The 27,855-nt window shown below is 35.3% G+C and overlaps 2 protein-coding genes across 2 annotated transcripts; one reads left to right on the forward strand and one right to left on the reverse strand.

The window, feature by feature from the left end:
- The first annotated feature begins 5,518 nt into the window (after window positions 1-5,518).
- Window positions 5,519-11,327, forward strand: LOC100795056 (carotenoid cleavage dioxygenase 7, chloroplastic). The gene is made up of 7 exons (XM_003516754.4): window positions 5,519-6,322; window positions 7,525-7,653; window positions 7,873-8,004; window positions 8,655-8,930; window positions 9,540-9,622; window positions 10,089-10,406; window positions 11,076-11,327. Exons 1-7 carry the CDS (start codon window positions 5,560-5,562, stop codon window positions 11,217-11,219), a joined length of 1,845 nt encoding a protein of 614 aa, XP_003516802.1. The 5' UTR covers window positions 5,519-5,559; the 3' UTR covers window positions 11,220-11,327.
- A 7,895-nt stretch (window positions 11,328-19,222) lies between these two features.
- LOC102667660 (uncharacterized) lies at window positions 19,223-23,162 on the reverse strand. Its single transcript, XM_006573977.1, has 3 exons — window positions 23,010-23,162; window positions 19,511-20,023; window positions 19,223-19,435 (listed from the first exon to the last, which is right to left on the reverse strand). Exons 1-3 carry the CDS (start codon window positions 23,160-23,162, stop codon window positions 19,223-19,225), a joined length of 879 nt encoding a protein of 292 aa, XP_006574040.1.
- Window positions 23,163-27,855: the final 4,693 nt, after the last annotated feature.

The following is a 27,855-nucleotide window of genomic DNA, read 5'->3' on the forward strand; positions in this document are numbered from 1 at the left end:
TGTGATACAAAGTGCAAGGTAGCAACCCCTATTTATAAGACTAGAATTCTAATCCTGAATAAGGAAAAAATCATGAATTTAATGAAACTTGTCAACCACTCCCAGAGATCTAGGATACTCTATTTATTCTAAGATACAACAACAACAATAACAAACTTTGTCCCTCTTGGTGAGGTAGCTTACATAGATTACACTGCATCAATTGATTCAGTTAAAGACCACACAGCAGTTGACAAAAGTATCCCCCTTTACAGGTGAAAAATTCTTTTCACTATTTGCTAACGACACACAGCAGTTGAGTTGTTTTCTTTGTTGCTCAATAACAGGGTGTCTCATATTGTTGCTTCATAAATGCCTTAGAGTTGTGGATGCACAGTCACCTATGGCAGTAGTTATCCCTACCAAAGGATCTGAATTTAGCATGAAACTGCGTATCGGTGACCTCTCTTGGCATGATTTTTTGGAGAAAATCAATAGTCTCAAGTAAGCACTTTAATCTTGATTTGTTCATTGATACTTAATTTATGCAATAAATTATAAAAAAAATAAAGCACAGAATGCACTTGAAAAGTTATGATATTCTCTTGAAATTTAATTCTTATTTGTTATCATGTAACATACAGAGGCAAGGAACTCATAGCTACAGAACAACCAATAGGAACATTTACAAACATTCTCTTTTCTTCTGGAACAACAGGTAAGTTGATTTTTTTGTTTTGGCCTGAAAGGATACATTCTAGACAAAAGAAGTTTGTGTGTTGTTGATAAAGGATATTAGAGGTAAAAGGATTAATTCAATACTAAGACTTCACTCACCATATGAAGCTAGCCAAAAGCTAATATAATATACCTAATTTGGTGGTATAGGTGATCCAAAGGCAATTCCATGGACCAATATTACTCCTCTAAAAGTTGCTGCAGATGCATGGTGCCACATGGACGTTCGTAAAGGTGATGTAGTGTGCTGGCCCACTAATCTTGGATGGATGATGGGGCCATGGCTAGTATACGCATCCTTGCTAAATGGAGCTTCAATGGTCTGTATATTGGATCCCCTCTTAGGTCTGGCTTTGCCAAGTTTGTACAGGAACAAACTCATTCTGCTGTTTAAATTTTCAGTCCTTTTCATAGCTTTTGTTTCCTGTGAAGTGTGAACAATTATTATTCTTACATTGACTGGTAGGCACTCAAAATTTAGTTACTATTTCTGCAGAAAAACAAGTATTTTTTTGGAAGATTATATTTTGTTATTATTTCTGTTTTACTTTTACATTTCCATGAACTCATGCAAGCAAGTCAAAACAGTTTTCTCAAGTAAGATATAACATCAACTAAAAATGCATGTGTATTCTGTTTACTGAACTGTAAAATAGTAAAATGGCAGTTTATTTTCTGCAAATGGATTTCTCTTTTTAATTTATCATTTCATCATGTATAAAATCCACAAGTAGGTAGGTGCATCTGGGGAATGTCAGCTGTATATTTTGTATTTTTGTTCTATTACACAAGCAGAGGGATGGAGTATGTTTCTGCACCCTGCACCTTGCAGCTCTTGAAGTAATTTAATGGCATAATAGTATTATTTGTTTGTTGTACTTTTACTATTTATCGTTGCAACTCCACCTCAATAATTGCTTTTTCTTCAACCAACCTAATGTTTGCTTTTCATAATCATAAAGATAGGAAACACTTATTGAATATAACTGGCCACCATTTTGCATAATGGCAATAACTGGCCAACATGGAAAATGTTTTTTCTAGTAGTGAATGAGAGATCAAGTACATTTTATAAAAGTTGGTGCACCCCAACAGAAAAGATTGAAAACCTCGTAGCCTGTCTATCATGGTCTGATAACCTACTCTTTTGCTAAGCAGTTTAATGAACAAAGCATTCTCCCAAGGAGCACAAAGGCGGCCCTCAAACACAGAATTATCAATTTGCACCATTGGCTTTATTGTGTTACCCCCTTCATACTCAATATGAACCAATTTTTCATTGAACAAATCCCTCAGAGGTGGAGGTTGTAGACACGACTTGTTACCCATAACTTTATCTATGAAAGGTATGAAAGGTGTCTTCGTAGCCGGAGGAGAGACGCCACTGTTTAGTGGTTCATTGTGTAGGCCAGTAGCACCATGAGTACCTGCAGAGAAAAAACCCTGGGAAGACATTAGAAAACTTAAGTGATATGTAAAAGTAAATCTCTTTTTACTGAATTTTAATTTATGCACAGCTTGAGAGTTTTATAATTTTCGATAATATTTACAAAATTAATTAAATCTATTTAATGTGTTCAATATTTTTATTACTAGTAACAAATTTGAATTACTATAATGATAAACCGATTTTATCTATAAATAGTAGTATTATTTTACAGTTAGTTATTATAATTAAACAACTATTTTTTTTTTTCATAAACCGAACATGACCATTGATGGAGAAGGAAAGCCAAACAAAACACAGGGTTCAAAATTAAAGAAAGAAACGGAGACGCACGGTGATCATGGCATTGTAGCGAACAAACAAGGGTTGGAAAACAAAGAAGTAAAAGGGTGATTAATCAGTGCACATATTTAAGAGTAGACCATGCAAAATAAAGTGGGCCACTAACCGTCTAACCAATTAACATTGGAAAATATGGGTGTGGACGAGGGTCAAGCTGAAGTTAGATTCCAAATTACAATATTAAGGTTAAAGTAAGTACGGTTTGGCCAACAAAAGTAAATTTTGAATTTGGAAATTAGTACTTGCATTGAGAAGAATGAAAATGAAAGGATGAAATCAGCATCTTCCTCTATAGACGGCCAAAGCAGGGTGTGTAGGCCCTTGGTTCTTGTCATTATGTAAGCAGAATCACACCAACTACGAACTTTGGAATCAAAGATAGATCATAATTTTATGTCTTCTAGTGGCCCTAATTATGAAGATTTCAAAGTCAATTCCGCACAAGTGCCCCTGCTTCCTTTCCAAATCACTCTCAAATGCCACCGTCCCATGGTATTTATCCTGCTCTTTCTTCTGCCATCTACCCTTTGCTTTCATAATCACATATTTGGTGAAGTTAAAGCATTTCGTTAATAGGTTTGCATCTAATTAATTTTATTCTAATACGAAGTAAAATTTATTCTAATACTCTCAAATATTGATGATTTTATAATATTTATCAATGAATTAGTTATTACCAAACTATTAGTGTTATAGCACTGAGTATGTTAATCATGCAAAGTTATTTTAGATTAATTAGTCTTACATATATAATTACGTTAAATATTTGGAGACAGAGTTTTATCACTTATAATTATCTTATTTATCCAGTTTAAATAAGATTATCTTTCATATAAAATACCTACAATCTATTAAAAAAAAATTAATAATTGGTGTATTAAGCTTGTCAACCCTACCCTCTCCCATTCTTAAATTTATAATAATCTGCTTTCAGGTGTTATCGTTATGCATTGTGAAATATATAAGCATTTTAAGGTTAAATATTTTACAACTAATTTCAGTCTTATATTGACTACTTAGGTTGAAGTTGGATATATTCTTAGTTACCATTTGTATTTCTTCATATCAAGTTATTTTATTAAATACTATTTTGTTAATGTCAACTTTTTTTTATTATGTTATTAGTATAAAATATCCACTAGTTTTACTCATGATTTATTTTCGTTAATAAATTTGGTTAATCATCTTTGGTGAAATCTCTCCTCTCAATCATACTTTTTTTATCCATAAGACTAGAATTCAAGGTTTTATTGAAGGATTAAGGATCAAACGGAGTATTACTTAAGCTAATGACTTATTGATCGGTTTGACAATTGTTAGATTATATAAATTTATTAATAAGTAAAACTTAATGGTTGAAAATACATAGGATCCCAGCAAGATCTCCATGTTCTTATTATTATTATCTTTTTTGTGTGTGTGAGTGTGTTTTGAAGACAAAGAAACCAATTAAAATTTCAGCTTGAGCTCATGGTTCTAATAATTTCAGGTAATTCGTTACTTTAGATTGAAAAGGTGGGGTTGTAAATTAGCTCCAAGATTATCAAACTCGAGAGTTTATATAAACTGGTGAGAGTTTTATAAATTCAATTTGTGGACTCAATTCGTAGATTCGTAAGAGTCTAATTCATATAAAAATTATAATAAAATATCTATAAATAACATATTAATTAAACATTTCACAATATAATAAAGTAAAATAGTAAATCATAAATTTCACAATATTTAAATAACCAAATTTAGTAATGCATCACTACTAGATAATAATTTGGAGATATTATAGTAGTGGTAAATCATTTTCATCGAAAGTTTAATGTTATTAGAGAATAGAGATTTGATGTTATTAAAGGTAAGAATTTTTTTATTCGAGAACAACACACTAAATGAAAACCTTTAACAACACTTTTTTTCTCTCATATATACCATCTTATAATTTATTTCTTCTCTTTCTCTTTTTATTGTGTATTTTATTATATAGATAAATTATATAAATAAAATTGTTATACAAGTTCTCTTCTAAATATATCATCTCTACTGAACAGTAATTCTTTAAATGTATGGCTATATTGCGGTTCTTGCATGATGATCAAATTGCTACTCCCAACGAGAAAAGTAACAGAAGGAAGGGGAATTAAAAGATCTTCAACTCATGGAACACCAACCTGCTCTTGCGAAAGACAAATTTAATATGTACAAAGCTGCTTTGCCTTAATTTTGTTGATACTGTGGAAGAGTTGAGATATTAATATAATGCAAATTGTTGCTTTTTCTCGTCAATTAACCATCATAAGTAGAAGGAAAACTAGCAAGAAAATATTTAATACCAAAACTAATCAAGGAGTTACAATAGTCATGGAACATAATGAATAATAGTCAGGAATGTTCTATTCTATATGTCTCCTCTCTCTCACACACATATACGCACGCACACAACCGTTGATCATCAGTTACTTTTAATTTAATCAAAATTATAGATATAATTATGTTATTTATATAACACTTTACTATAATAGTTGTATTATTTTACATAACAATTTTTTTCTATTTTTGTTCTCATATAAATCATCTTTTACCACAATTTTTTTCTTTCCTTCCATTTCTCTCTTTGTGTAATGATCAAATTGCTCCTCCCAATGAGAAAAATAACAGTAGGAGGGGAAAAAGATCTTCAACTCATGATGCACCAAGCTACTGTTTCTGATCATGAGCATTAAAAATAATCTAAAACAAAACAAGACAAATTAATTATGTACAGCCAGAGAAAATTGAAATGCTTCATGTCTGCCACTTAAAATGCAAGAATTTTGGTGTCCACAACATTTTAAAATGCTGCCATATTTATTCTACCCCACATGAACATTGATAGAGCACAAAAACCAAAACAACCATGCAAAAGCCCTGAGGGCAAATATGTAATTAAAAGAAACTCACAGTGCAATAGCATATAGAAACTATTCCATGTTTACATTTATAAATAGCACACATTTGTTGCCACCTTCACATGCCAATACAACATTTTCAATACCAAAGCCTTAGTAATTAACTCCAAAAAAATGCAAACCAAACCCATTCACAACACCCCAACATACATTCCTCCACCCATAAGGCCATCACCACCGGTGCACCAACCGCCTCCCTCTATACCACCTACCAAACCTCGTGCAGTATCTATATCCGCACCTAATACTCCTGTTGCCGTACCAATTCCTCCAATTGTAGAGCCTGATGACTCCAATGCTGCCTATTATGACTACCAATTCTTGTTCATATCACAAAGATCCGAAACAAGTCAACCCGTCACTCTAAGCACCGTGGAAGGCGTGATCCCAGCCGATTTCCCATCCGGCACGTACTACCTAACCGGACCGGGGCTTCTGGCCGATGATCACGGGTCCACGGTGCACCCCCTAGATGGCCATGGTTACCTTAGGGCATTCACTTTTGATAACGCTACTAAGAACGTCAAGTACATGGCTAAGTACATTAAGACGGATGCACACGTGGAGGAGCATGACCCAAAGACGGACAAGTGGAAATTTACACATAGAGGCCCATTTTCCGTGTTGAAGGGTGGAAAAAAGGTTGGGAACACTAAGGTCATGAAAAATGTGGCTAACACCAGTGTACTAAAGTGGGGGGAAAAGCTCCTGTGCATGTGGGAAGGTGGGGAACCGTATGAAATCCAAGCTGGTACGTTAGATACGATTGGACGGTACAACATGATGGATGGTGCTGATTTGGAAAATCATGATGAGAGCAAAGATGGTGTTGATGTATGGGAGGTTGCTGCTAACCTATTGAAGCCTATATTATATGGTACGTATTGATTCACAGTTTCTAATTAATTATAAGTACCTGCACTGGAGAACCTCTATTTCTAGGGTTTGTATTCTCTCTAATGATCTTGACATGTTGAAGAGAGATACTATACACACAAATAAAAGTGTGTCAATTTTACTTTATTAAATAAAGCTAGACTTACGTATATTAATTCTTTTCAACTGGACTTATCCAGTACTGGAGAGGATCAAAACTATCCTATATATTTTTATGTATATAATTAGATTTTTTTACCCGTGTTATTCAAACTCCCAAGATAGAAGAGATTGAGGTTAAACAAAAAAAATTTACATTATTCAAATTTTTTTATAAGTATACATATATATTTGTATTTAAGTACTAATACATTTTAAAATATTTAGTTGAATTACTTTATATAGTTAATCATCAAACAAATTTGAGTGCATGCGTATGTTACATTTTTAAGTTAAATTATATATGTATAGTTAATCACAAATTTGCACCAGTAATGTTACTTATGTTATTTAAAGTTTTGAAAGTAAATGTACACGATTGAAGTCAATAGAGCAGTAATATGGCTATGTATAGAGTAGAAACTGCTCCCTCTTTATTCCTTCTCCATATATGAACAAAAGAATTTGAATCATCCACGCAAAATGTATATGACATGATGGGCACAGTCAAAGTGACTTATTTTTCCATTTATTATATTAAAGGACACAGGAAAGGTGAGCATACGGTGTGATTATGGTGTTGAATAATAGTAAGCAACTTGAAACTTACCAAAAGAATATTAAACAACTTGGGTGGGAATTGGTAGTTGGTTGGACATGCAGTACACGTATGGGACTCTAATTAAGTAACTCATTATAGTGCTTCCAATATCTTCCCAACAAAATTTTAAGCAAGTGAGGTTTAATTACTCTTTCACTTGCAAGTTTTAGTGGCACACAAAGGAATAATTTCCCAGCTACATGTTAGCTGGAGTACTTACAAGCCATGTGGCCCCAAAAATAGTTTATTTTGAGGGTCATTAAAGTATTTCGAGGGGAAATTAAATATACCATTTCCTGTCACTTAGGCATACTTTAATTAATATACACATGTTATACAACATTGAATTTCACAAATAGGATCTAATTCGTACAAGACAAATGGTTCACTCAATGTTCTATAATATTAAGATATTTGATTTGTCTTTATTTCATGGAATACAGGAGTGTTTAAGATGCCCCCAAGGAGACTCTTGTCTCACTATAAGGTTGATTCTAGAAGAAACAGGCTACTCACCGTGTCTTGCAATGCTGAAGACATGTTGCTTCCACGCAGTAATTTTACATTTGCCGGTAAGTAATAATAAAGAATGAGAAATGAGTTCAGTTCAACTAAATTTCTTTGGTTTAATTTATTTTTTTTCTGTTTATTTTCCTCTCATACAAATGATTTTGAGAAATTTATTTAAATTGAATGATATCCAATTTCCTTTTCATTTTTATATTCAATTTTATTTACCTAGTTTTGATTTTGCAGTTAATTCCTGACCTATTTCATTGTATGTTCTGCAGAATATGACTCAAATTTTAATGTAGTACAGAAGCAAGTTTTCAGAATCCCAGATCACTTGATGATCCATGATTGGGCTGTAACGGATACCCACTATATAGTATTTGCCAATCGCATAAAACTTGATGTACTGGGTAAGAATTGATGTGTGCAAAAACTATTACCTGATTTTGTCGTTTATCTATAATCAATTTAAGAACAAACCGAATATCACAAAGTAAACAATCATTTTCCTAATTGATGTTAACGTATATAAAAGTAGTTGTAAAAGAAAAAAAAAAGATAAAAGTCAAGTGGTAGACTTATTTTTTAATTAAATATAATCAGGTCATGATTTCATAACAATAATAATGTTAAATTTTAGATAATCTAAACATTCATATGTTATTTAATAATAATAGAGGCTTATTTAATATATTACATATTAAAATAAAACTATGATAGAATATTAATTAGTTTTTAAATTTTATTAACTTTGCCGCTACAGCTGTTTATGTCACGAGAACTTTCAATCTAATATATAGTTAGGTTAATAAATTTATCAATTAAAGATAAGCTTTTGAGAAGACTTACAATACATCTACTACTGATGAATCTTATTTGCTATATATATTCAAAACAAAATAATAATAAAATCTTAAGCAGTCACTTTCAATATGACTAGCTACCTGATATAGTACGTGTGCATGGGAACAGAATCATTTGAAAATGAACATTTTCTATATGAAGTTATGGCACATATATTATATTGGATAGTGGCTCTTAACTTCTTAAAAATTTTCAGGATCCATTGCAGCAGTGTATGGGATGTCTCCAATGGTATCAGCATTAAGGGTAAACCCAAGTAAGAGCACATCCCCCATATACCTGATTCCTAGGTTTCCAGACAAAAATAAAGACAAAGAGAGAGATTGGAGAGTACCATTTGAAGCACCTTCACAGTTGTGGCTGCTCCATGTTGGCAATGCCTTTGAAATTAGATACCCTCATCGGAATTTGGACATACAAATACAAGCTGCTGCTTGCTCTTACCAGTGGTTCAATTTCAGCAAGTTATTTGGTATGTTGTTTTATTATATTAATTGATAACATACTGTTAATTACAGTTATAAAATCAATTTGATGATAGAAGGGAAAAAGAAAAAGATAGGAGAGATTTAGGTTCACATATTTTTTACTAACAAAAATTAATAAGTTAATTATTAAAATTTATCAATAAAAAAGTTGATAATATGCATAAGTGTATGTGTATATAAAGATTCATTAGGTCTCAAGTTATATGATTCATTCGAATTGAATATGCATATGGTATTTAGTTTACTAATAATACATGTATAAGAGTGCATAAAAGGATTCTTCATCTTTGAATTTTATTAAAATATTATTTAATAAATTCCACATTACAATAACGTAGTATATGATTTTATGCAGCGGAAATGTCACTAATTAATCTAAACCTGAGTATAAAAGAAATGCAAATAAACTTAGTGACTCTAACAAATAAATAATTTTCCCCTAACATGCTGGATGTGAATGGAATTAGTTTGCTTGCCTTTATGATAACATTGGATGGAATATGAATTGAGATATATAGTAATAAAATAAGTGGCTTTCTTCATCATAAACACAAGTGTCTAATAAAATTACTCTTTTGATTAATTATCATCAGGATACGACTGGCAAAAGAAGAAGCTGGACCCATCAATAATGAATGTAAAAGGTGGAAATGAGTTATTGCCCCATCTTGTTCAGGTATTGATGCTCCCTCTCCCATATTCCTTCCTTTTTTTTTATTAGTAAGAAAGTTATTAAGAGAAAGAAGGCAAAACCTGTAAAAGATGTATCAAGTTCAGTTAGCTTCTCTCTCTATCTACAGTAGTTTGTCATAAAATATTTCTCCAATGTATCTGTACCATGCCTAAAGGAGATTCCCATTAATTTCAATTCGAAAAATTTTATTATTTTTGTTTTAAATGACCAAAAGAAAGGTTAACAATACATTTACTAAAAAAAATATCATTAAATAAAATTTATTAAGATTTATTAAATTCGAGTAAAACCCATTCGCTAAAAAGGTAAATTACATCATATATTTATTAAAATTCACATAAACTTAAATCAATTATAAAAAATATATATTGATAATAGCGTGTTAAAATATGTAATGACATTTATATAGTTCTAAATTTTGCTCAATATGTTATACAATATAATGCAGGTGTCTATAAAATTAGATTCTGACTACAATTGCCAAGAATGTGATGTGAAACCGATGAAGAAATGGCAGAAATCCTCAGATTTTCCTGCTACCAACCCAACGTTTTCAGGCAAGAAGAACAAATATCTCTATGCAGCAACTACCTTAGGATCTCGCAAAACATTGCCATGTTTCCCTTTCGATACCGTTGTGAAATTAGACCTAGAGAGTGATAATTCTGCCCAAACTTGGACTGCTGGAAGTAGAAGATTTATTGGTGAACCTATTTTTGTTCCCAAAGGTGACGAAGAAGATGATGGCTATCTTCTTGTTGTTGAGGTGGGTATCAACATTTGTCGTGTACGTTCTTTTTTTTTTTTTTTTTTGCTGAATGTGTCGTTTACGTTCTTTACTCCATCTAGGTATCCACATGTATATAATATATTCTCTTTAAAAATGGCTAATAATTATGGATGACTAATCATGAAGGAATATACCGTATAGACTAAAGAGTGATTTAATGACAAAGACAAAAATAATATTTTATTTGTAATTAATTAGTTGAATATGTGTCATAGAACTTGTGGATCTCCTTTAAAATATAAATTTATCTACATTTTTTTGGTACTAAAGTTTATCTACATTTAAAATTGGATAATTATAATATGGATATTGACTATTTTGTAAATGAGGTTTTTATTTAGTATGCCGAAGTTGTGGCAGGTCCGTTAACGGTAGGTTTTTGCCAGATTTTCAAAAGACAAAAAAAAGTCAAGTGACGTGAAGGAATTGTTGCATATGTAAGCAAATATGTTAATTGTTAAATTTAGTGATTGGGAAAATTTGTGAGTCTAAACATGTCTTTTTCTTCTTTCTGAAAAAATAAATCGAAAGATAGTTTTTTTTTTTCTTTTTCAATTGGAACATCATTAAATGGTCCTCTGATAAATTATACTGCAAAATGTTTCTGATGATGACATATATTGATATTAATTATTTGTTTTGCAGTATGCCGTTTCAATGAATAGATGTTACCTCGTTATCTTGGACCCAAAAAGGATAGGAGCAGATAATGCCCTTATTGCAAGAATCGAAATTCCGAGCCACTTGAATTTTCCTCTAGGTTTTCATGGTTTCTGGGCAGCTAATTAGCTGAAACCCAAACTTAGATTATTATAAATTTTCCTTTATAGTGAAAACCAATAAATTATATTCAATGTTAAAATTGATATTTATAGTATCATATGATTACATATAAAATATTTAATGGTTTGTCATAGTTGTAAGCTTTTGTCTAGATTTGATCTAGCATTAAGTTGTTCACATATTTAATAAAATCTATTTTACCAATAAAGTTCATCCAATTGATAAAAAATAAGTTTATGTCTCCAAAAGACGTAGGTTTAATTCCTGCTATGGAAAATCTCTTTAGAATCTAAGAGGAACCATTTTTCATCCATTTTTTTAAAGGCAAAACAAAACTTTGCAATAATGATGTAAAGAGTAGATAAAAAAAGTTGTACAAGCTGTACATTATACATGTCTATCCTGGATGTACAGTACTAGAATCCAGTTAGCCCAAACATTTCAAATAGTATAATAGTTTAATTTCTCATATTATGTTCGGTTTAATAGTTATTTTACTTTCTTGAAAATTAATAAGGTAAAACATAAATAATATTCATAAGTAACATTATAAAAAATAATTTATATAAATGATAGGCACATAAAACAAGCAGGAAAAATACACAAATAAATATTAAAAGTTAAATAACAATAATTAAAATGACAGAAAAAATTAAAAAATATCAAAATGAGTAACAAAATACTTATGTGAATGAAAAAAATTATTATTCAAATGAATGGGATAAACTGTAAACATAACAAGAAAAGTAAGTGAAAAAAATGAAAATAGAAAAAAATGTTGGGAATAACCGAGAAAAGAAAAGAAATATTATAAGACTAAGAATTATAAATGATAATGTTAGGATTAAGAAAGAGAAAAATGAATAAGGAAGAAGATTATCTGAAAATGAGAAGAAGAGAGTAACACACAATGTGTCTATTATTACCGTAAAAAAACGTAATAGAATGAATGGGTTCAAAAAATTCTCTCAAAGTCATTCTAACTAACTTTCATATATAGAAGTGATGCAAGCTCCATTGGAGCTTGTAGGCCTAGGATCTTCTTCATCAATGGATTCCTTTGCTTCTTGGAAGATGAATGGCAGCGGAATGGAGAAGGAAGAGAGAGAGGAGACGCCACTTCAAGGAGAAGATGAGTCTAGAAGAAGCTCACCACCATAGAAGGCCATGGATAAGAGCTTGGAGGAAGAAGGAGATGAATGAAGGGAGGGGGAGAGAAGAGCACGAAATTTTGTGCTCCAAATGAGCTTTGAAATCTGAAGTTTAATATTCAAATGATCAAAGTTGAAAAAAATGCACACACATGACCTCTATTTATAGCCTAAGTGTCACACAAAATTGGAGGGAAATTCAAATTTCACTTGAATTTGAAATTGAATTTGTGGAGCCAAACTTTGGAGCCAAAATTTCACTAATTATGATTAGTGAATTTTAGTTATGGTTCAGCCCACTAATCCAAGATCAATTCCAAGATTCTCCACTAAGTGTGCTTAGGTGTCATGAGGCATGAAAAGCATGAAGGACATGCACAAAGTGTGACTATATGATGTGGCAATGGGGTGTAGTAAGCAAATGCTCACCTCCCCCTCTAAAATTTAATTGGATTGGGCTTCTACCAATTCAATTAAATTTATTTCCAACCACACACATCAAATATCCACTTAGTGCATGTGAAATTACAAAACTACCCCTAATACAAAAACTAGTCTAAGTGCCCTAAAATACAAGGGCTGAAAAATCCTATATTTCTAGGGTACCCTACCTACATTATGGAGCCCTAAATACAAGGCCCAAAAATAATGAAACCTTAATCTAATATTTACAAAGATAAGCGGGCTCGTACTTAGCCCATGGGCCCGAAATCTACCCTAAGGCTCATAAGAACCCTAGGGCCTTCTCTTGCATCTCTGGCCCAAGCTACTTGGAGTTTTTCTATCCAATGCCCTTGCGGAGTAGGATTGCATCAAGAAGTCCCCCTTGAAAAGGATTTGACCTCAAATCCTGAGGTTCTTGATACTCTGGGCTCCTTCCCTTAACACCTTTTTCTGTATTTAGAGGATTGGATGCTCTTTCTACAATTGATTGGATGAGCTCCACCATTAGACATTGGATGGCCATAAAGAAGAGCATTGGACTTGACGGTCCAAGCAGTGTCGGCCAAACATCTTTTTTGTCCAACGATCTCCACCTTTGTTTAGCAACAATTATGAATAAGATATATAGAGTTATTTCCAACAATCTACAATAAGAAGATCTAGACAATGTATACATTTGTTTTTGGGAACAGACTTTGTGATATGTCAATTTGGTTTTCTTTTGTATTAATTTTATGAACTGTGACCCTCTCCTAAGTACAAATGAAGTGGTATCTAACGTCAATGTGCTTAATCCTTTCATGTGGACTTGATCCTTAGCTAAATAGATTTCATTCACACTATCGTAGAAAATGATAGCTTTGTCCTCAGGAAACTCAAGATTGTTGATAAGACCATTTATTGGAATACCTTCCTTTGTTGCTTTTGCCAAAGCCATATATTCTACCTTTGTTGTTGACAAGGCATCTATAGGCTAAAGTGTAGCCTTCCAACTAACAAGAGAATTGCCAATTGTGAAAGCATAACGTGTCATATATCTCCTTGCATCTAAATTTGTAACATAGTTAGAATCTAAGTATCCAACAAGTGCATAAGATGTTTCACCTTGGTAGATGAGCCCAATATCAGTTGTACTCTTAAGGTTCCTAAATATTTGTTTCAGTGCTTTTCAATGTTCCTTCTCATGTTTACCATGTATCTACTCAACACACTGACTACTTGTGCTAGATTTGGACTTGTACATACCATGGCATACATAAGACTTCCAACTGCACTAGTATAAGGAACATGAGATATTCCTTTTATGATTCTGATTGAGCAGCATTGAGTTCAAAGAGACGAATGGATGTTGTCTAAGGAGTACACACTGATTTTGTTGTTGCCATCCCAAAGAGATTCAACACTTTCTAAATGTATTCCTTCTAACATTAGAAAAGCTTATTCTGAACATGATCCTTCTTGATTTCCATGCCCAAATCTTTTTAGATGCTCCAATATCTTTCATATCAAATTCACTACTAAGTAGTGACTTTAGTTTCTAAATTTCAGATTTGCCTCGAGATGCAATGAACATGTCATCCACATAGAGAAACAAATAGACATATAAACTACCTCCACCCTACTATGATAAACACATTAATCATAAGGACTTCTGTTGTACCCATGAGAGACGACTGTCTTGGAGATTACCTTTTCAACCTATAGACAAAATCTTCCTTTTCAACCTTCTTTTTGACAGTAAATTTTAGCTACAAGACTTGTTTTATACTTGATGACTTCAGTGCTCACTACTAGAAAATAGGTCATTAACATCGGTTCTAAAGAACATTCAACGTCGATTTTGAATTAATGTTGAAATGATCGCTATTAAAAGTAGGTCATTTTTTACATCGGTCATAAAACTGATATTGAAAACCATAATCTACATCGGTTCTTCCCAAAATTGATGTAGATATGTAGTCAAAATTGTGCTATACAACATTGGTTTTGTCAAAACTAATGTTGTTTTTGCTACTATACCACATCGGTTTTGACCAAAACTGATGTTGTTTTTGCAATTTTTAAAAAATATTTGTGTGTTTGTTAAATGAAAATAAACCTACAAATTAAAATCAAAACTAGTCCAAACAGTATGAATGGTATTCATATATATATATATATATATATATATATATATATATATATAATATTCAAATTATTATCTAATAAATACTATTAAATAAAGAAACAATAAAAGTGCAAACATAAAATATACTAAACATAAGTTTAAAATGAGAATGAAACAAGTATACCAAACTACATCAAACAATGAAACAAAATAATAAATATCATCTATAAGCTATGCTAAACATAAGTCTAACAATTCTAAAATCCCTTAAGCACTCAATGCTTCATTTCTAACCCTTAGTAAACATTTTGCCCACTCAATGCAAATTGTCTTTATTCTCTCTAGTTCCAATGCTCATGGATCAGTAAAATTTTGCATCATATGATAAAACATAACTTAGTTAGTCTAAATAATAACAACTATAATAAATGAAATCTATTATGAAGTTAACAATTACCATTTTTCAATTATCCTTGAAATCTTCTAGGACTATGGTTGACATCCAATGCATGAAGTAATAGCCATAAACAGTGCTTCCTTTTTGCTTATTACACTAAATTCAATAAGAAATTCAATTTTATCCCAAAATTAGTGCACAAACTAATAAAATGTCATTTTGAAGAGATCAAACATTGTTTATATTACTTACTTTAACTGGAATCCATTTAGCATTTGCCTTGGATTTACTTCCGTGTTTATCTTTGAATCCCTTTAAAGCACTGGTTAAGAGAAACATGCATGTATAGTGTACAATAAAAATATTTGTATAATAGTAAGGATAAAGTAAATGTGTTACAAATTAAAACTAACATGTTAACTATTTCTTTGAAGTAGTTTTTGGGATTATTGTGCAAGAAAAAGAACCAAGCAACAACATTGTCCTTAGGACATATAACCACCAGTTGCTAATGTCCACTGCATTGGAGAACATAAGTAATTACAATGCATACATTATTTAAATGTATTTGTTAAGTTTTACTTACCCAGCGGTCCGGGCGAAATACTGCCCCGGTATACACAAAAGCTGAGCAATGGCCTCCTCGTCAAAACCAAAGACCTAACTCCTCCTCTAGTTGAATTCACACTGTTGAAGGGGATCCACTGGCCCCTCACCCAGGAGCGCATATCCCGAGCTCCCTCCTCGGTAGGCTAGGCATTGGTGTAAAACTCCATGACTATCTCCTCCTGAAAATCAGGGAACTCATCGTCCCTCAACTAGAGCCGCCTCTCTCTGAGGAATGACCATCCCTTGATGGTCTCGAAGCACTACTGATGCTCAGCGCTCCAGAATCGGTGGCTGTCAAAATCCGTGTCAGCTGGTTGGGCAGCGCTGGAGCCTTCTCTAGTGGCGTCCTTCCTGGACCTCTTTGATGGAAGCTTTCTCGGGACCATCTCTTGTGAAAAAACATTTGTAAAGTCAGCGTACCAGAAATAGCAAAGTCAAGCAAAAATGGCATACAACTTCCTCCAATAAACATAAACATCAATGTAAATTTAGAGCAAACTCATACACACATTTTCTTATGAATATACATGCATGCAAGACATTCCGCTACCTAAAAATTGCACACATGCACATTCAAGGCATTTTTGCTACCTAGATTACATACATGCATTTTCAAGGCATATTTGCTACCTAAATCACATACATGCATTTTTTTTTGCTAAATTTACATACATGCACACTCAAGGTATTTTGGCTACCTAAAGACCACATACACGCATGTCCAAGACACTTGTGTGAGGTATTTTGGCTACCTATACATATAAAAAAAAATTTGTGTGAGGTATTTTGGCTACCTAAACAATAAGGTATTTTTGTTACCTAAATTAATAAGGCATTTTGTTACCTAAATTAACAAGGCATTTTTGCTACCTAAATTAATAAGGTATTTTGTTACCTAAATTAATAAGGTATTTTCACTACCTAAATTAATAAGGCATTTTGTTACCTAAATTAATAAGGTATTTTGCTACCTATATGCAACATACATACATTTTAGGAGGCATTTTTGCTACCTAAAAATTGCACACATATCCAAGTATTTTTGCTACCTAAATTACATATATGCATATTCAAAGGTGTAAATCAATAAAGGTATTTTTGCTACCTATATGAATAGATTAACAAAGGTATCTAACAAAGGCATTTGTGCTACCTAAATCAATAAGGAAATCAACAAAGGCATTTTTGCTACCTAAATTAATAAGGAAAATAACAAAGGCATTTTTGCTACCTGCTCTACACCTTTATTTTCATGATGAACAACATTTCTAAACATCTAGGTGTAAGGAAAACATCATGGTGCAGCCCAAAATTGAACGCTATCCTAAAGGGAAATCCTCACCACCATGCTCTCATCTTCGTGCTCTCTTGCATTCAAAATCAAAGCTTGGTTTTCCTAGGCCTAAGTCCTATTTTTGGCACCTATCCTAGTTTCTAAAAGTCGTCCCTAAACTCAACAACGGCAGCTACCTATGCCCAAGTTAGTCCCACAAACAAAACTCACCAAAATGTGCTCACATGCCATTGAGGCATTTCACCGAGCACTTGGTGGGCGCACCTTTAAGCATGAATATAAAGGGAAAGGGGGCAATGTGACATGCCCAATCATTTCAAAAGACGCAATAGGCCTACGGCCATCCCATACAACCCCCCAATTCCAACAAACAAGCATGAATTCAAGCACACATTGTCTCACGAATTTTGCCAAATACAAGCAATTAGAGCAAAAAAATGAATCAATGGAAAGCTAGAGAACCAAAGAATGATGTACTTACTTGTTGGAGTTAGTAGGAGTACCAAAAATGGAAGCCAAATCGCAAAAAATGGTAATTTAGGGGCTTCCAACTTGTGGTTCCCGTGGGTGTTGCATTTTTGAGTGAGGGGGGGAAGTTTTGGGTGAAGAAAACTCACCCTCCCCCTCTTTTTAAGCTACCTCGTGCAGGGGGTGCTCGCCCAAGCGAGCTAACCCTGTGCATTTTTTTATTTTTTTATTTTTTTGCAAGAATTATTTGCAAAATTTTAACCTTTGGGTTGGCGCTTGTTTATTTTAATTCCTAGGATTAAGAATAAACTAGGCATATTCAACTATGACTTTAGAAAAATGGATGAATAAGCCAATAAGCAGAAACTTAAGGATACTAGGTCGCCTCCCAGTAGTGCCACTTTAACGTCTTGAGCCGGACGTAGGATGATGATCTGTTGATCATGGGCCTGGCAGCTGCTTGCACCCGTCCCTAAGTCTCTGAAAACAGGAAATGGCACCACAAAGTAAAACATGACTATGCTACCACTTACCTTGGTTTATCCTTGTCCTGAATTCGGCGTGGTATTGACCATCACTCGAAACAAATCTTTTCTTGTCCTTCGATTCACAGGATAAAATTATGCATATGCATGCGTATGCATGGGCAGTTAAAGTGTAACAACTCAAACAAACGTCCATTATGTTCAATTTTACTTAAGCGCTTGCGACACCCCTATAGATCTAGCAAGATGGCTTGGACCCCCCCAAAAAAGAGAATGCACATTTTAAAGCATTAACAGACACAACACAAGGGATGAAATGCAAATCATCGATCCAATGTTCATTAGATGTTGCGATCAGAGTTTACAAAGGACAAAAAATCTTTGGGGAGCCTCAGAGTATAATCACATAGTGACTCTGGATAATCTTTTTGATGTTCTTATTGGCCACCTCAACTGCCCCATTCATCTTTGGGCCAGTAAGGCATGGAATTATGGTGTTGGATCTTGAAGTCCTCACACAATTCCTTCATCATCTTGCTATTCAGATTGGTGGCATTGTATGTGATAATCTTCCTGGGCAGTCCATACCAGAAAATTATTTCCTTTTTAATGAACCTGACTACCACGCTTCTTGTGACTCTAGAGTACGAGGCGGCTTCAACCCATTTGGTGAAGTAGTCATGGAGAAGGGCCACGGTGCTGCCAAAACATTTAAAGGCATGGGTGGAGCGTTGACATTGTCTGTGAATGTCTGGCATTTGTGGCATTTCCTAACATGGATGCAGCAGTCGCTCTCCATGGTGAGCCAATAATACCCCGCCCTCAGAATCTTCCGTGCCATAGCATGCCCATTGGCATGTGTCCTAAAGGAGCCTTCATGGACTTCCACTAGCATGTGTTCAGCCTCCCTGGCATCCACACATCGGAGTAAAACCATGTCATGGTTCCTTTTGTACAAAATGCTTCCACTCAAGAAGAAGTTGGCTGCCAACCTTCTTAATGTTCTCTTGTCATTGTCGAAAGCCTCCTGTGGGTACTCCTTGTCTTCGATGTATCACTTGATGTCGAAGTACCAAGGTTTACCATCTTGTTCCTCTTCTATCAAATAGCAATGCGCGGGCTTGCCGCAACATCTAAATTCGATGTACGGCAAGTCTCCGTGTGGAGTCAGCTGGAACATGGATGCTAAAGTGGCAAGCGCATCGGCCATTTGATTCTCCTCTCTGGAAACGTGGTAGAAAGAGACATCATCGAAGAACTTAGCCAACTTCTTGATGTAAGACTAATAGGGTATCAACTTATGATCCCTAGTCTCCCATTCTCCCCTCAGCTGGTGAATCACCAAGGCTGAGTCTCCGTACACTTTGAGCAACTTGACGTTGAAGTCAATTGCCGCTTGGATCCCAAGGGTGCATGCCTCGTATTCAGCCATGTTGTTCGTGCAATCGAAACCCAATCTGACCGTGAAGGGAATGCATTGATTGTCGGGAGAGACCAAAGCTGCCCCGACCCCATGGCCTAGGGCGTTGGACGCGTCGTCAAACCACACGATCCACTTATCCCTGTCCTTATCCTCTGACATCTCTTCGAACAAGGCCATAATGTCTTCATTTGGAAATTCCAGATGCATGGGCTGGTAATCATTGAGAGGATGCTGAGCCAAATAGTCTACCAAGGCGCTTCTCTTTATTGCCTTTTGGGTGACATAGACGATGTCCAACTCAGATAGAAAAACTTGCCACCGAGCGATCCACCCCGTAAGAGCGGGCTTCTCGAAAATGTACTTGATTGGGTCCATATTGGATACCAACCAAGTAGTACGGCTCAACATATACTGCCTTAGACGATGGGATGCCTATACCAAGGCACAACATGTCCTTTCCTAGAAAATTAAATCTATCTTCTATAACAAGTTTAATCGGTGGAAATTCTAAAGAATCATGTTAAAAACATTTACCACAAGACATGTGAGGAGATACATGGAGAAAAATGAAGAAACAACAATGGAGGAGAAGGTAAAGCTGAAAATTAATGGAGGTTTAAGGAGCACCTACTTGAAGCTCTTGTGCTCTAATACCACTTAATGGAAGCTTGCTTGTGAAGCTTCTATGGAAGCTGGATCTTTGAGCTTCAATGAGGTCTTTCAATGGTGATTTTCCACCATGGATATGCAGTGAAAGATAAAGGAGAAAAGATGAAAGGAGGCACCATCCACTAGGGAATAAGCCATGGAAGAAGGAGTTTCACCACCAAGAGAGAGTGCCTTGGATAAGAAGCTTAGAGAGGAAGCTTCAATGGAGGAAAAGAAAGAGAGAGAGAGAGGGGGAGGGGGGGGGGGGGGGAACACGAAATTGAAGGAGGAAAAGAGAGAGAGAAGTTGAACTTTGAAGTGTGTCTCACAAGACTCTCATTCATCAAAGTTACAACAAGTGTTACACATGCTTCTATTTATAGCCTAGGTAGCTTCCTTGAGAAACTTCCTTGAAAAGCTTCCTTGAGAAGCTTCCTTGAGAAACTTCCTTGAGAAGCTAGAGCCTAGCTACACACACCCCTCTAATAACTAAGCTCACCTCCTTGAGAAGCTTCCTTGAGAAGATTCTTAGAAAAGCTAGAGCTTGGCTACACACACCCCTCTAATAGCTAAGCTCACCTCCTTAAGATGAGAAGCTCGAGCTTAGCTACACACAACCCCTATAATAGCTACGCTCATCCCATGCCAAAATACATGAAAATACAAAAAAGTCCCTACTACAAATACTACTCAAAATGCCCTAAAATACAAGGCTAAAACCCTATACTACTAGAATGGCCAAAATACAAGGCCTAAAAGAAGGAAAAACCTATTCTAATATTTACAAAGAAGAGTGGACCCAAACTTGGCCCATGGGCTCAGAAATCTACCTTGAGGTTCATGAGAACCCTAAGGCCTTCTTTAGCAGTTCTAGTCCAATCCTCTTGGAATCTTTTATCCAATACCCTTGGGGGTAAGTATTGCATCATGGATAAACATGAATGCATGACAATGATAAGTCACTGAAGTATTGAATTCACACAGAACATTCTGTAGAACATAGGGTCGAATCAAATCCTATTTTTATTAAAACAACATGGTTCATCACATCTTGTCAAAGTCATAGCATAAATACAACACAGACGCCTCAACGACTCCTAATTATGTGGGTTGTTAGTTTGACCATGTGTTGGCAGTAATCGAAAAGACCGTGAACTTCGTCTTGGAAGCTCTTGACTCTCATTCAGAGTGAGAGCGAATCTATTCATCCATTTCATGGCTTCCCCGTGCAATAACTCTATCACCCTTTCTCTCGCTTCCCTTTCAATCTGTAGAGCCGATACCTTTGCCTATACATCTTCCAGAATCTGCCCATGACTAACAGCTAGGTTCACCTTCTCCTTATATTGATAAATGATTATCAACATATTCTCTTATGTTTTGCTCAACTGTTCTGTCAAACATCTCTTCAACCTCTAATAAGCCTTTAACTTATCCTCTAACACCATGTTTTTCATCCTTGATTTGTCTCTCTCGGCCTTTCTAAGCTTAAGCTTGTTACTGCTGCCCCATAGAACCCCTCAGAATTTGTTCTTGCTCCATTCTTCCTTTTGGGCCCTTTTTGTTTCCCGCTCTAATGTTTTAACCCTGGTCATGTTGATATCTTTCAGCTCATCACACTTTTTCCTGACCCTAGTGACTGCCGTCTTTAGCTTCTTTTTCACCACTCTTGTCTTTTCGAGCTCTGCTTTCAAAGCTTGCACTTCTTCACTTTCCTCAGGAATTTCAGCCTCTTTCCCACTTATACTTTTTTAGCTTTGGGAGCCAAGTTATCCCTTGCGTTCTAGACTTCAACCACTTGTGATAGACGCTGATGACGCCATTGCTACTTCCCCTAAGCTCCTTATCTTTTCTTCCCACTCTATTCCATGCTTTACGGATTTTTGAAGTATCTTTGCATTGGCTTCATTGAAACCTCGTGTGATGAAAGGTGTGATGATTTCCTCCGACGACGCGCCTCTCATAAGGTAGCCTAATTGTCTTATGGCCAGCACGGGATTATAATTAATACAACCCCTTGTCCCCATCAAGGGGAAATTTGGGAATCCCTCACACGAGCATAACACTCCTACCCCTCCTTCTTTCCACCATGGGAACTAACTAATGGACGCTCCCGTCACGCCTGCCAAAAATTCTTACCAATTTGCTTTACCCTTTTCGGAGCACATGTGATGACCTTGTAGGGGACAGATAGATCTACCTTCATGATAGAAAACATGGGATACCAACCATACATAAAGAGTAGGCATACAACAGAAAATTCTAGCACTGCTCTTCTCGCATCTCAAGTTGAATGTATTTTATGCATCTGCCAATAGAGCGATGACCGGGCTTTCCTTGCTATGGTGATAAGTAAGAAAGGCATCGATCGTTGCTAGATCGACCAACCTGTCTACATTCGGGAATAGTACCGTCCCAAACACTAGAAGAGATAATACATCGATGAAAGTTGCCCATTCTCCTTGGTTGGCCAGAGCTTCCGCCTTCTCCTCTAAGCGCTTCCTTGGTATCCCTGCCACTCCATTCCTATTTTGCTTCACTCGGTCTAGCTCTTGTTTCGAGATCTTGACCACTTTTTATATTCTTGCCATAGAAGGATGGAATCCAAAAAAAGGTATGGTTTCCTCCCCCCTAGCGGGCATCCTAAGATCCCTTCGAACTCCTCTATGGTTGGTGCTAACTGGAAGTCCCCAAAAGTGAAGCATCTGAGTGATTGGTCTTAGTATTGAGTGAGAGATGTGATGGCTTCAATGGACACTTCTATCATTACCAGATACCATATCTTCCCATATAACTTGTTGAAGGCTTGACACTGAACTTGATCCATTCGCTGCCCTAGTTTTTGCAAGCTGACTAGCTCTAGATTCTTGACTTTGACATGATAGAACCTCTTTTTAAAAGGTGGCGCTTGGTCCGACCCCATGTTTGCGAGAACGAAAAAATATGATGACCAATACTTCAACACCCTATCATAGAGGAGATATGATGAATGCATCAGGGCATGGTTATGCTATGCATGACAAACATATTTATCAAATGACGCAAGACGCCCGAAAGACCATATTTTCTTATCCACAATGTATTGGGCATCATGGTTTGTTTGCAGTTATTATCATGTTACACAATGCATGCAACTAAGAAAGTGGTGCAAACTTTCACGCTTCTTTGTAACTTTGACAACGAAAAACAATGCACGACATGACGAAAGTATGCATGAGTGAACATAATGACTAATGGCAACAAAAGGTATATGGTTGGTAGCACAAAGAAACATGCTAGACGAATGAGCATGATAACATAATGACTTAATGCAAAATGCCGCATGTGAACATAATAAAAATGGTAAACACAGGAATGATGTATACTATTACGACGTATAAAGATATGCATAACTTGATCAAGGAAACAAGACATAGTGAGTTTGTTCTGTGTCCCTAGTTTCGGATCCTAATGTAGGGGATCGAAAGTTCGCTATCCGGTGATAACTCCCAAGGGTGGTTGTATGTAACTTTCAAAGGCTTCTAGAGATATCATCCTCTTTGGTAACAACATTATGGCGGTAGGGACTACCAGTGACAACGAATCATCAAAAGAGGAAAACTCTAGATGAGGCTTCACTATTATCAAGAGAGTCAAAGACCCAACATGACCACAGATCGACCTCCACTTCCTATGTCTCACACAGGCCCGGGTATAGGGCCTAATACCTCAATGTGTGTGCAAAGGTGTAGGTGCCATGTGTGCATGGAACAAACAAATATTTCTAACTACGAATGTAATAGATAGATAGACACACAAAAAACACAATAACACGACAAGAGGTTATATACAAATATGAAAAAAAAAACAAAATACAAAAGAGAAGAGGGAACCTTAAACAAAGAAAAAGTCACGATAAATTTGCATACCAACCAAATAGCCTAACTCTCTAACAAAAGTCCCCAGTGGAGTTGCCATTTGTCGCAACCTACCATTCGGCAAGAGGGTGAGATGAAAAGAAAAGGGCGTGTCTTCCAAAAAAGGAGAACGCGTGGAAGTCGCCACCAACGTTTATTCAAGGAAAACATTAGAAAAACCAAAAATAGGTCTGTGAATTTTGAAAAGAAGGGTTCAGGAGTCGTTTACACATAGGGAAGGTATCAGCACCCCACGCACCCCTCACAAGGGACAACAACCTTCAATCGAGTGTGGAAAAACATGACTTCAATATTATTTATTTTCCCTTTTTATATTTTTATTTTTTTTAGGTCGACAAGGGTGTTGCCCTTGCTCTTATATATCCTCAGGTGCGATGAAGAATTCATACCTACGTAGTTCTTTAAAGTGAGAAAGTTTGTGTGTGAAATTGTTTTTATGCTTTTGAAAGATTCTTTTTAATTAACAAGAACAAAAAAAGGGTTGCTAAGGTGTTGGACCTTGAACAATCTCAAGTGACTTTGGAAAAGAGAAATTCAGTTATGCATTGATTTTATCTTGGTTCTATTTGTTAACTTCAATCCCATTCATAAAATTGTTTGTACAAGAAAGAAGAATATATACAATGAAAAACTAAGTAATTGAAATGAATACTTACTTGATTTAGTAGCTAACTCATGACTAACTAAGTAATTAATTATTAGTTGTAATACCCCTCAAGGTGGGATGGGCACATCAAGGATTCCCAACTTGCAAATGAGCAGTAGATAATGGCTTAGTTAACAAATAAGCAATCAAGTGGGAAGATTTAACTTGAATTAGTTTCAATTTAGAGGATTGGACTAATTTTCTTATAAAGTGAATGTCAATGTCAATGTGTTTGGACCTCTTGGGACGAGCAGGGTTTGAAGTCATATGAATAGTTGGTTAGTTCTCATATGAAATCATGGTAGATGAAATGGAAATCTGAAAATGTGAGAGGAGTGTTGGACAAGTGGCCTCAATAACTTAAGAGGGGGTGAATTAAGTTTTAAATTTTTCCAACTACCAAATTTTAATCCCCTTTTAAATGATATATGATAGGTTCAAAATGCAGAAGAAGAAGCAGCAATTAAATCAACCAATGTTCTTTAAACATGCAAGACATAATCAGTTGCAATAAAATAAATGAGATAAGGGAAGAGAGAATTGCAAACTCGATTTATACTGGTTCGGCCACTTCCCGTGCCTACGTCCAGTCCTCAAGTAACCCACTTGAGATTTTCCACTATCTCTTTACTATCTTTGAACACCTTGGGATCCCTCACCCTTGTGTTCAAGATTCTCACAAGCCAAGAGACAAACAATCTCTTGATTACAACTGAGTATATGAGATGTACAAAAAGATTTCTCTCCTTTAGAGTAGATGATACAAATTGAAGTTCCTAGAAGAATTCTCAATAGATTTGCAAGAGTTTGGCCAATTGTTATTTAGAGAGCTTTTGACAATTAAGTTCTCTTAGAAAATCTCTCTCTTCTACTTTTCGAAGTCAGACACATATATATAGGCCCATTGTGCCTTTTCAAAATAGTTTGAAGAGATGTGTCTTTTCAAAAAGTTTTTCTGAAATTTTCTCACTAGTAATCGATTACAAGATTCTGGTAATCGATTATACAGTTGTATTTATGAAGAGTCATGTCTTTTCAAAGCTTTTATGAAATCTCTTCTCTGGTAATCGGTTACAGAATTCTGGTAATCGATTACATAGATCAAAATTCAAATAAGTTTGTGCCGTGATGTCACCAGTTCAAAATTTCAAAATGCCATCTTCATGGTCTCTCTAGTAACCGATTATAGGACCTGGTAATCGATTACCAGTTCAAAAATATCTTACTTTCGAATTGATTAAACTTTGATTAAGGCATTTTGATAAAAGACTTTGCGGCCAAATGTTGGATTTCCCCTGCGGTTACTTTTTGTTCCACTTTTTCTTCGTATAAATAAATTCAAGGGAAATCTGATTTGTCGGAAAGTGCACTGGATCGTCAAGTATTTAAAAATTAAAACGGATGAATCTGTGTAATGAACATAGGGAACTAATGTTAGCCTGAGTTAAGTTCAGAAATGAAGCATTGTTGAGAGAACATGTATGATTGATAATTTCAAACAGAATTTAAACTAAACCTTTATGCTAAAAACTAGAAAATGCAAAGTAAGTAAAAGTGGCAGCAGTAGGTAGAAATGTTGGGTCCTTCTAACAAACAAGCTGATGCATATAAATATATTTCTCTAATCAATCATGCCCTTGTGTTCTATGCTGTAGCCTAAATTACTAAACCTCGATCCCTCGTCAGACCGAATCAATCCAAGCTTCGTCCTCAAATCCCTCTTGTTGGACTAGGCCCAATTTAGACGGCCCCCTTAGGTTTAGACTAACTTAAACTAAGTTTCGTCCGCAGATCCCTCTTGTAAGACTAGGCCTAGACTAAATAGCATTATTGTAACAACATAATTAAAACCAAAACTTAATCCGCAGATCCCTCTTGTAAGACTACAAGGAAGATCCAACAGAGGATTTAGCTTTCATTAACTGGGAAGCTTCCTTTACAATAAAGAAAAGAGAAAGATGAAAGATTGCAGAAATACAAGTAGTGGGGATGTCTTCTCCACCTCTAGGACCTCACAATCACTCACAAACTCATCTCAAGCTCTCAAGATGGCTTCCTCTTCTAGCTCTGGTCTCTGCACATCTTCACATAACAAATTCTCTCAACCTTTTTGGAACTTGGACCTTTCTCTCTCTAGAACTCTCCAATTATGCAGAAGCTTCAAGAAAAGGACAAACTCCCCTAAAAAATCTGATTTTAGGCTTAAATAGGTGGCTTTGTTCGTGCTCGTGTGCTTAGTACAATTCTGAACCGCTTAGCGCGCATTACTGAATTTTGGCTTAGCACGGCTTTTCTCGCTCAGCGGATGGACCGAAGCGGTGTGCTTAGCGGTATGGCCCTTCGCTCAGTGAACAAGCAAAGCTCATCCTTCTTCCAGATTCTTCCTCGCGCTTAGCCGAGGAATGTTGCACTCAGCGGATAGCTCGCTAAGCCAACAGATTGGCTTAGCGAGAGGGTGAAAATCAACACTTCAAAACTTGCCTAATTATCCTGAAATAGAGAGAAAATGATTATTAAATACACAAAATGGGAGTACTACGTATTTATTACCTATCTTTAACAAAAAGTAATTATAACACTACAAAATAACCATAAATTGGAGGAGTTTGATACAATTTACACAAGTTTTATACACAAAAGTTAGTCGTATTCACCGACTAACAATGCCCTGCCAGATTCTTCTGTCGCGCTAAGCGCACTGAAGCTACGCTTAGTGGTGGATGCGTGCTTGGCCTACTGATGAGCTAAGCTCAACTGTCACCTTTGGCACTTCATGACTTAGCCTCTTTTTCACCTGAAATTGCACATATTTCATCATTAAATCCAATGGACATATTCCAGAGACATCTTTATCCATAAAACAAAATTTATTTACAAAAATCACTACAAAATAACCATAAATTGGGGAACTATACAAGTTTTGGAAAATGATTTCTATACAAAAGTTAGTCGTATAAGACGACTAACAAACTCCCCCAAATTTACAGTTTTGCTTGTCCTCAAGAAAAGAAAGAATAGCTCACTTGTCCTCAAGTGACAAAGACAGTGGTCAA

This window comes from Glycine max, chromosome 1 (assembly GCF_000004515.6).
Source record: "Glycine max cultivar Williams 82 chromosome 1, Glycine_max_v4.0, whole genome shotgun sequence".
Taxonomy (NCBI): Eukaryota; Viridiplantae; Streptophyta; class Magnoliopsida; order Fabales; family Fabaceae; genus Glycine; species Glycine max.

What these genes read in the sequence shown, in the direction of transcription:
- LOC100795056 (XM_003516754.4), top strand. Translation starts at nt 5,560, where the DNA reads ATGCAAACCAAACCCATTCACAACACCCCAACATACATTCCTCCACCC. An exon ending in CATAAAACTTGATGTACTGG is followed by an intron (nt 8,005 to 8,654) that starts GTAAGAATTGAT and finishes AAAAATTTTCAG; the next exon opens with GATCCATTGCAGCAGTGTAT. An exon ending in TATTGCCCCATCTTGTTCAG is followed by an intron (nt 9,623 to 10,088) that starts GTATTGATGCTC and finishes AATATAATGCAG; the next exon opens with GTGTCTATAAAATTAGATTC.
- LOC102667660 (XM_006573977.1), bottom strand. Translation starts at nt 23,162, where the DNA reads ATGGGGTCGGACCAAGCGCCACCTTTTAAAAAGAGGTTCTATCATGTC. An exon ending in ATGGGAAGATATGGTATCTG is followed by an intron (nt 20,024 to 23,009) that starts GTAATGATAGAA and finishes GCCTTGGTATAG; the next exon opens with GCATCCCATCGTCTAAGGCA. An exon ending in TGTACGGAGACTCAGCCTTG is followed by an intron (nt 19,436 to 19,510) that starts GTGATTCACCAG and finishes TACATCAAGAAG; the next exon opens with TTGGCTAAGTTCTTCGATGA.